The sequence below is a fragment of the Mirounga leonina genome, unplaced genomic scaffold (genome assembly GCF_011800145.1).
Source record: "Mirounga leonina isolate KUSES-001 unplaced genomic scaffold, KU_Mleo_1.0 Mir_176, whole genome shotgun sequence".
Lineage (NCBI taxonomy): Eukaryota > Metazoa > Chordata > Mammalia > Carnivora > Phocidae > Mirounga > Mirounga leonina.
The window spans coordinates 3,204,550-3,214,188 of record NW_023270454.1 but is presented as its reverse complement, the minus strand read 5'-3'; the positions used below and the strand labels follow the sequence as shown (position 1 = coordinate 3,214,188).

General features: G+C 42.7%; 1 protein-coding gene across 1 annotated transcript; it reads left to right on the top strand.

The window, feature by feature from the left end:
* Window positions 1–8,424: 8,424 nt before the first annotated feature.
* On the top strand, window positions 8,425–9,076 carry LOC118022091 (40S ribosomal protein S29-like). The gene has a single exon (XM_035022574.1). The coding sequence runs from the start codon at window positions 8,761–8,763 to the stop codon at window positions 8,929–8,931; it is 171 nt and encodes a 56-aa protein (XP_034878465.1). The 5' UTR covers window positions 8,425–8,760; the 3' UTR covers window positions 8,932–9,076.
* The last annotated feature ends 563 nt before the right edge of the window (window positions 9,077–9,639 follow it).

Sequence of the window (9,639 nt, the reverse complement as noted above, 5' to 3'; positions counted from 1 at the left end):
ATAAAATTACAATATTTATAAATTGAAATTTAGAACAATGAAACCTAGATATTTAAATGTGTTACTTTCATAAACTAATATAACTTAAAAGCTAACTAACTATAAGAAATATTTTGTGAATAAAAAGCTACTCTCATGAAAAACTACCTAAAACTACATGAAATTCAAAGAAAAAGCAAAAGAGATTAAAGCAGTTAGGGAAAATATGAATACAGAGGCCTGCCTTGTAGATCCAACATATGGATAATTAGTATACCTGAGGAAGAAAACAAAACTATTGGAACAGAAAAAAAGTTAAAATGCAACCATATTTTGTTAAAACAAAGGAAAACATGAAGCTATAAAGTGCGTTGCCATGTTCCAGAAATAAATAGACAGATGATAGATGATGATAGATGATAGATAGATAAATAGATAGGTAGGTAGATAGATAGATGATAGATAGACAAACAAATGGCTGATATAGATCATGGCAAAATTCTTTTCTCTGGGCATTAAAAAAAAGACAAATACAAGATTTAGGCAGAATACAAAGGGAACAAATCAAGTGGCTGCAGATTTCCCTAGTAACTCATATGCCAGAAGAAAATGGAACAATATCCGTGGATGTTTAAAGGGAAAATGTTAAGGGGCACCTGGGTGACTCAGTCGTTAAGCACCTGCCTTCAGCTCAGGTCATGATCCCAGGGTCCTGGGATCGAGCCCTGCATTGGGCTCCCTGCTCAGTGGGGAGCCTGCTTCTCTCTCTCCCACTCCCCCTGCTTGTGTTCCCCCTCTTGCTGGGTCTCTATCTGTCAAATAAATAAATAAAATCTTAAAAAAAAAAAAAGGGAAAATATTAAGACCAGAAAAAACTATAAACTGTGATGGCAACTGGAAGATGTTTCCAAAGTTGCAACGACTTTGTAAGTCACTCTCTCATAGAAATTCTGCTGGGGGACACGTGATCCTGGCCTCTCCATGGTGGGATGCCAGGACATTGGCAGACACTGTTTATAGACACCATGTCCGTGTCCTACATGGCTTAAGTCTCAAGACTTTTGGAAAATCCACAAATAACTGGAACTGTTTTCTCTAATGACCTAGTCAATCTATTCCAGAATAGATTGCCCAACCAATCTCTTTGATAGCTGCCAGATAAATCACCTTAATTAGAAAAACAAAATTCACTCTTTGTAGACTAGCACCTTTTCCCCCCTTTCTTCTTCCCTTTTCCTGGGGAAAGTCCTTTTTTTGTTTTCATTTCATTTCTTTTTTTCATTTCATTTCTTTTTCATTTCTTTTCTTTTTTTTTTGTCTTTGTTCACTGATAAGAATCTAATGCCTGTCCTTGGTGTACTTGTGAGTTAGTTATACAACTCGATGAATGTTTCTAAGCTTTGCTTTGACATTCATTATCCTTCCTGGGAAGCCACTAAAAGACATAATGCAGACAACCAAAGGATGAATAAAAATAAATGACTTACAAACTGGAATGTCATGAGAGAAAACGCTTCATGATGAACATTTAATTTGCCTAAACATTTAGTTAAGTGAAATAATCACAGCAAGAAAATGGCATATAAATATTATAATTCTTGAAAGAAGAGCTACAAAGTCTAAAAAAAATTTTTTATCACAAGAGATTAAGACAGGAGCCCCAAAATGCATTCTACAGTGTGGAGGAAGGGGGAAGGGCGTATAACTGTGGCAGTCAATAAGTAATATTTTTTCCAAGTAACTGGCAGAGACTGAGGACGTTAGTTAATAAAGAAAACTGACCTTATAGCAAAATATGGTCAAAAATATAATACGGGGGGGGAGCTTAAAAAAAATGGACAAAAAAGAGGTGATGGAAGTAATATTAAATAAAGCCTTTGTGGCAAAACCATAAATGGGCTAGATTCCATTATATTATGAACATTAAAATTGATTCAAAGAGCAAAATATCATTCTATATTCTTTACCAAACTCACACCTAGGACAACTCCATGCAAATTCATTTAAGGATCTCAATGAAATAGTCAAAACACCACATGGAACTTAATGGGGAAACACTAGGGATACCACATTAATTTCAGAGCAAGTCAGGGATATTCACCAATGTCTTTTGTTGTTATTGTTAAGATTTTATCTACTATTGGGGCGCCTGGGTGGCTCAGTTGGTTAAGCGACTGCCTTCAGCTCAGGTCATGATCCCAGGGTCCTGGGATTGAGTCCCACATCGGGCTCCCTGCTCTGCGGGGAGCCTGCTTCTCCCTCTCCCACTCCCCCTGCTTGTGTTCCCTCTCTCGCTGTGTCTCTCTCTGTCAAATAAATAAATAAAATCTTTAAAAATAAATAAATAAATAAATAAATAAATAAATAAATAAATAAATAAATAAATAAATAAGATTTTATCTATTATTTAAGTAATCTCTACACCCAACATGGGGCTCGAACTCACAACCCTGAGATCAAGAGTCCCATGCTCAAGAGACTGAGCCAGCCAGGTGCCCTTCACCAATGCCTTTTTTATCATTTTTTTAGAGGTCCTAGCAAAAGCAATTTGGCAAAAGAAAGAAAGAAAGAAAACTGGAAAGGTTGGAAATTTGACGAGATCAAAGTATCACTGTTTGTAGAATATTTTTTTCTCACAGAAAATTTCAAGATCAACTAAGAAACTCTTAATAAGCAGGAACTGTCTCCAGAAATGAAGACCATCTGGAGCAGAGGAAGTGGGAATGCTAACAGAAGGGCAGAGAAAGGCAGGGGTGGGGAAGCTGGAGAGAAAGGTTGGACCTAGAAAGGAAAGTGTGGAGGTGAAGGGGCCAGAGGAATAAAGGACCCAGAAAACCAACCCTAGACCCTGCTCTACCTGATTGGCCTCCATGTGTACCATCCCCTGTTGTGCAGGGTCCCCACCCCAGCCCCAATCTCTGAAGCTGTTTGTTGTCCTTCGGTTCCTAGGAGACCACTTGTCAGGCCTGCTAGAGTTCTAGCTCCCTTCTTAAAGGGCCAGAGTAACAGGAACCCAGATGGGGAATAAGGGTTGGGGGCGTAGTCTCACTGGTGGGCTTCGGGGAGCAGGCCCGTCCTCATCTCAGCCTCCAAGCTCCTGCCGGGGACTCCTTACCAGGACCGACTGCTGAGGTTTGCACAGCCACCCAAACCCAGACCAGTTTTCCCCAGTTCAAGTGCCACTCACAGCAGACCCTATTGCTGCCGGTGGGACTTACAGGACAGGAGGAAAGAATGAATGTTAAGGCTTTGGGCTTTGTAATGGCATAGGACGTGCCCATGCTTAAAAGTTCAGTGAAAGAACATGGCACAAAATTGATGTCCTCGATTTAAAAAAAGACAACAGAAAAAAAAATATGGAAAGAAAACATACTACAATGTGGGCAGTGGTTGTCCCTGGGTGGTTTTATTATGGGTTGTTTTCTTCTCTAGACTCCTGCACCTTTCACGCAAATTTTCTAAAATATATCTATAGAATATGTGCATTTCCATAATGTATGTATAAACATATGCTATTTTTATAAGCAGGGAATAGACACTTATTTTTCTATCTTCCCAACCATTCAAAGTAATACTACATGCAAATTTAGCAAAATTTTTAAAACGTAACTCAGCAAACTTTTTTTTTTAAGATTTTATTTATTTATTTGAGAGAGAGAGAGCACAAGCAGGGGGAGCGACAGGCAGAGTGAGAGGGAGAAGCAGGCTCCCCGCTGAGCAGGGAGCCCACTGCGGGGCTGGATCCCAGGACCCTGGGCTCATGACCTGAGCTGAAGGCAGAGGCTTAACCGACTGAGCCACCCAGGCGCCCCCTGGGCACACATTTTTAAAACGACCCTCCCTTAATTGCAAAATCCACAGACTTCCAGCCCTCTCCAATGTGGCCAGCTTGGGCAGGATCTAACTTACATGAGCTAAGGCAGTGGGGAAGGCTTTGGCTCAGCATCCTCATTTACTGGGTTCCCACGGTGGGCCTGGCACTTCCCATACATTACCGCATGCCATCCCCATTGAAATCCCGAGTAGTGGTTATCACCCCCACTTTACAGACATAGAATTGGGCCTCCAGCATTCAGTAAATGGCCCACCCCATTGCTCTGCTACTAGAAAGCCAAACCGGGATTCAAGCCCAGAGTAATGGTCTCGGAGTCTGTGCTCTGTCCCCTATTCTAGTAATTTCCCAACACTTTCTAGCTGTGGAACCCTCAGTTCAAACAAATGCTACCTGTTGTGTGAGTTTGCTAGGGCTGCTAGCACAAAATACTTCAGACTGTGTGGCTTTAACACACTTTCGGTGTTTTCCCCCACAAAATTTCAGGAGCTGGAAGTCCAAGATCAAGGTGCTAGCAGGGCTGGTTTCCTCTGAGACCTCTCTCTTTGGCTTGCAGGTGGCTGGCCTCTGGCTTCTTCACGTGGTTGTCCTCTGTGCACGTGGGCCCCTGGTGTCTCTCTGTATGTCCACAACTCATCTTAGAAGGAGAGCAGCCACTTTGGATTAAGGCCTCTCCTCAAGAGCCTCATTTTCGTTTAATCACCACTTTAAGGGCCCTGTATCCAAATACAGTCACATTCTGAGGTCCTGACGGTTAGGCCTTCAACACATGAATTTTAACATCTGGACTCTCATATGTAGATGTGACCTGTTTGGGCTCAACCTGGGCTGGGAGGCCCGGAGCCCAACTCTGCATTCAATCCCTAATACCCCTTTATGGGCTCAAGGAAGACTAATTAGGAAGTCACTCCTTTTTACAACTTTGAGAAAAGAAAATATTCAAAGAAACTCAGTAAAATAAAACTCCACATGTGAGCCATTTCTGTGAAAAGACAGATGGAGCCATCAGCTGATTTACTATGAAGACTGCCATATTTCATCTGACATGTTCCTCACTGTCCTTCTGCACTGGCCAGAAAAAACGGGTTATTTTTTTCCTTACCCAGTTCTCAAACTCCAAGGATAGAAAGCACCCCGGGAGGTAGTAAACTTTGTCCGTATATATATATATTCAAAGATGAAATATTAAGCATTTTGGTTTCATAACCAGCATATTGGATACCCGGGGAGTGGATCGTTTTTAAATATTTTCCTCATCTAGGCAACAAAACTATTTTTGTAACAATCACATAGTTATCAATAATAATTATTGTTTTGATTTGTTCGTTAGCTTAGCAACAATTCATATTAAAAAAGGATAAATTCCAATTTAAGGATATTCAAATTCGGTAAAATATATCATGCATGAACTAAAATTTGCACTTACCGAACAAAAATATACCAAACATTTTGTATTCTTTCAGTGTTTTAAATTTTAAACACAAGTAAAACTCCAAGTGGTCATAATTAAAATGACGTAACTACTGTAACTCATGCTATTTCTTTTGTATTTACAATTGCTATGCTATCCTGGTCCACTTTGAATCTACTGTTTAAACACAGGAATATATATTATCGTAATGATTGAAGACATGAACTGCACCTAAAATAAGCTTTAAAGAGGGCGCCTGGGTGGCTCAGTTGGTTGAGCGACTGCCTTTGGCTCAGGTCATGATCCTGGAGTCCCTGGATTGAGTCCCGCATCGGGCTCCCTGCTCGGCAGGGAGTCTGCTTTGTCCTCTGACCCTATCCCCTCTCATGTGTTCTCTCTCATTCTCTCTCTCTCAAATAAATAAATAAATAATCTTTAAAAAAAAAAAAAGCTTTAAAGATTCCAAACTATTAAGAACGAACTTTCTTTTTTTTTTTTTAAAAAAAGATTTAATTATTTATTCTAGAGAGAGTGCTTGTGCGCATGTGCCCATGGGGTCGGGGTGGAGGGGTGTGCAGGAAGCAGGGGCTGAGGGAGAGGGAGAGAGAGAATCCCAAGGAGACTCCCCACTCGGAGTAAAGGTCCATCTCATGACCCTGAGATCATGACCTGAGTGGAAATGAAGAGTCAGGCGCTCAGCTGACTGAGCCACCCAGACACCCCAAGAACTTACTTTCAAAACAAATGTGTGGCAGCCCACTATATCACTGTGAATTCCCTGAATTATCTTCCAAGTATAGGGTTTACTGAAGATAGTACTAAATATGTTCCATCTGAAGCTTACATAAGCACAGTCTTTAGTTCGAACTTAGACAAATAAATTATTTTTTCAGGAAAGTATTTATTACCCACTAGAATTGCCAGCACATGGTGATAAGAAAAAGCAGACTGGGTTTTATTGTTTTGATAATATCTGTAGAAAATGCATCCTCTTGGGCCCACACCTGGAATAGAGGGCTCCCTCTGCTGGTGGAATCAGGGTGGAGGTCAAGTTGAGAGTAGAAACAAGGAGCTTTAAGAGATGTGAAAAGGGTAGGGGCACCTGGGTGGCTCAGTTGGTTAAGCGACTGCCTTCAGCTCAGGTCATGATCCTGGAGTCCCGGGATCGAGTCCCATATCGGGCTCCCTGCTCAGCGGGGGGGTCTGCTTCTCCCTCTGACCCTCCTCCCTCTCCTGCTCTCTGTCTCTCATTCTCTCTCTCTCAAATAAATAAATAAAATCTTAAAAAAAAGAGAGATGTGAAAAGGGTAGGGGCACCTCATGTGCTCAGTTGTTAAGCGTCTGCCTTTGGCTCAGGTCATGATCCCAGGGTCCTGGCATGGAGCCCCGCATGGAGCCCTGCATGGGGATCCCTGCTCAGCGGGCAATCAGCTTCTCTCCTCTCTCCTCTCTCTGTCTCAAATAAGAGAGACATGAAAGGGTAAATCAATAGAACTTGCTGGTTCTTCTCTTTTGGTTTCCAAGATACCACAGGTTTCCAGCTTCCTCCTTCCACTAGCTTCCGGTATTCTACTGGGCTCCACTTCTCCTCGTCTCCAGAAGTTAGAATGCCTCAGGGCTCTGCCTGGGATCAAGCTTCAAGTTTATTCCTCCCCTGGTTTCACCATCTCAGTAAGTGGAGCACCTTCTTGTTCAAGGCCTGTCAACCTTTATGCCTCCCTTTCCTCCCACCTGACCCCAAGCCCTTGGTAATCTGCCGGGGGCGGGGGTGTTTGATTCCCACATACCTCTGGAAACTGGCCTCTTCTGACACCCACCTCCTATCTCTGTTGTGTCCCTCCAAATTCCAAGTTGAAGTCCTAACCCTCGAAACCTCAGCATGTGACTGTGATTCAGTTAAAATCAGTAGGGTGGGCCCTAATCCAATATGCTGGTGCCCTTAGAAGAGGACATTTGGACACAGACACACACTTGACTAGGTTAAGGAAATTTCCTTCTAGTCCCTAGTTTATTCATTTTATTAAATTATAAATGAGTGTGGAATTTATCACATGTATCTATTGAAGTCTTTGTGAGATATACTTTGTTAATGTGGATAGGGCTGTCAAAAGATGCTCCTTCCTCCAGGCAGCACAGCTCCATCCCAGGGCCCACAGCCTGGCAGCAAAGCTTGAACTGAATTTCAGCCCCCTTCAAGCCATCAGCAAGATGCCCACATATAGGTCACACCCTATGAAGAGTCTGGCTCTAGGCCAAACCCTATGTGTGATGGTTCAGGCCTGACTGCAGGCAACTGTGAAGGCTTCCTTTGCCTGGCAGCCCTCAGGGGGTGGGGGTGGGAGTGGGGAAGCTGCCTTCCTAAGAGACTGGCTGCCCAGCCTATGCATTGCCATCTGGAGGCAGTTAGAGTCAAGCACTCAGCTCCCTAGCCCCAGCCCAGGCACGCTCTCACATACACCTGCAATACCTACATTCCCAGCCTAGGAGTCTCCACCGGGAGATTAAGGGGGCAAGGGGAGCACCTGAGACACTGCCCAGATGCCTCTGCCTCTAGCCCTCCCCACTACCCTCCCCCTGGTGTCCAGCTCCATTAACCACAAGAGCTTTTTGTTCGGGGCTCCCTGGACAAGACAGGGAGCAAGACAATTGCCTTCCCCACTCCACCAACTCAGCTAACCTTTGCTCAATGCTGTTTCATGGAGGGAAAACAGAACTTTGGGAAGCCAGCATTCTTTCCTGTTTAGCCTCTTGCTTATACTAAGTAAATAAAGGTCTGCCTGTTAACTTCTGGTTTGGCTCCTAGTCTTAATGGACACTTTGACCTCTGGCAGCTCTGTGACAACATACATGACTATATTTGGTGGCTTGGTGGTCAATGATGTTAGATTTTCTGATATTAAATCACCCTTGAAAAATGAGGATAAAGCAAAGCTGGTAATGCAGGAAATTTTTTTAAAGATATTTTGCTAGTAGGTTTGCTAAGATTTTTTTTTTTTTAAGATTTTATTTATTTATTTGACAGAGAGAGAGAGACGAGGAGAGAGGGAACACAAGCAGGGGGAGTGGGAGAGGGAGAAGCAGGCTTCCCGCGGAGCAGGGAGCCCGATGCGGGGCTCGATCCCAGGACCCCGGGATCATGACCTGAGCCGAAGGCCGACGCTTAAGGACTGAGCCACCCAGGCGCCCGGTTTGCTAAGATTTTTAATGGCTCATTGATTTTCAGTATTTTTCTCTTCGTTTTTCAATACTAGCATGTACAAATATAAATTGTCTCCTAAGTATCTCTTTAGCCCCATTACATGAATCTTAATATAAAGAGAAAATAGCGGGGACAAATGGGGGAGCATTTCTGATGGGGGAGCATTTTTTGGCAGGTTCAGGATGAGTGAGGGAGGCCAATGTGGCTACCCATTTTCTCCTTTCTAATATAATTTATTCTCTGAGACATGAGTTATTTAGGAATATTTCATAATGTCCAAATGTATGTCTTGTTTACATTAACCCATTTCTTTTGCCTCATTGCAATCGACAGAGCAAGATGGGTCACCAGCAGCTCTCCCAGAGCCATCCGAGGAAATTTGGCCAGGGTTCTTGTTTTTGCCGTGTCTGCTCAAACCAGCACGGTCTGATCCAGAAATATGGCCTCAATATGAGCCGCCAGTGTTTCCATCAGTACGAAAAAGATAGAGGCTTCATTACGTTGGATTAAGTGAACTTCCTTGAGTGGGTCATTCAAGATATATACCTTAACTGCAGATATCCAAGACACCTACCTTAATGCCAACCCATTGTACATAAAATAAAAATATTCCCATTAAAAAAAAAATTAGGGGCGCCTGGGTGGCTCAGTTGGTTAAGCATCTGCCTTTGGCTCAGTTCATGATCCCAGAGTCCTGGGATCGAGCCCCACATCGGGCTCCCTGCTCAACGGGAAACCTGCTTCTCCCTCTCCTAGTCCCCCTGCTTGTGTTCTCTCTAATAAATAAATAAAATCTTTAAAAAAAATTAACCCATTTCTGTAGGTATCTAGCTTAATTGTATCATGATCAGAGAATATAAATATGATTCTGATCTTTTGGTCTTTTTTGTGATTTGTTTTGTGTCCTAGTAGATGGCCAGCTTTTGTAAATATTCTATATATTCTTAAAAAATGAATAGTCTCGGAGTGCCTGGCTGGCTCTGTTAGAGGAGTGCATGACTCTTGATCTCAGGGTCATGAGTTCAAGCCCCACTCTGGGTGTAGAGATTACTGAAATAAATAAAACTTTAAAAAAATGAATAGTTTCTTTTTTAAAATTTTACTTATTTATTTGAGAGAGAGAGTATGAGCAAGGAGGAGAGGGAGAGGAAGCAGACTCCCCACTGAGCAGGGAGCCTGATGTGGGGCTCCATCAGAGGACCCTGGGATTGTGACCTG

Coding starts and splice junctions, on each gene's coding strand:
- LOC118022091 (XM_035022574.1), top strand. CDS start 8,761: ATGGGTCACCAGCAGCTCTCCCAGAGCCATCCGAGGAAATTTGGCCAG.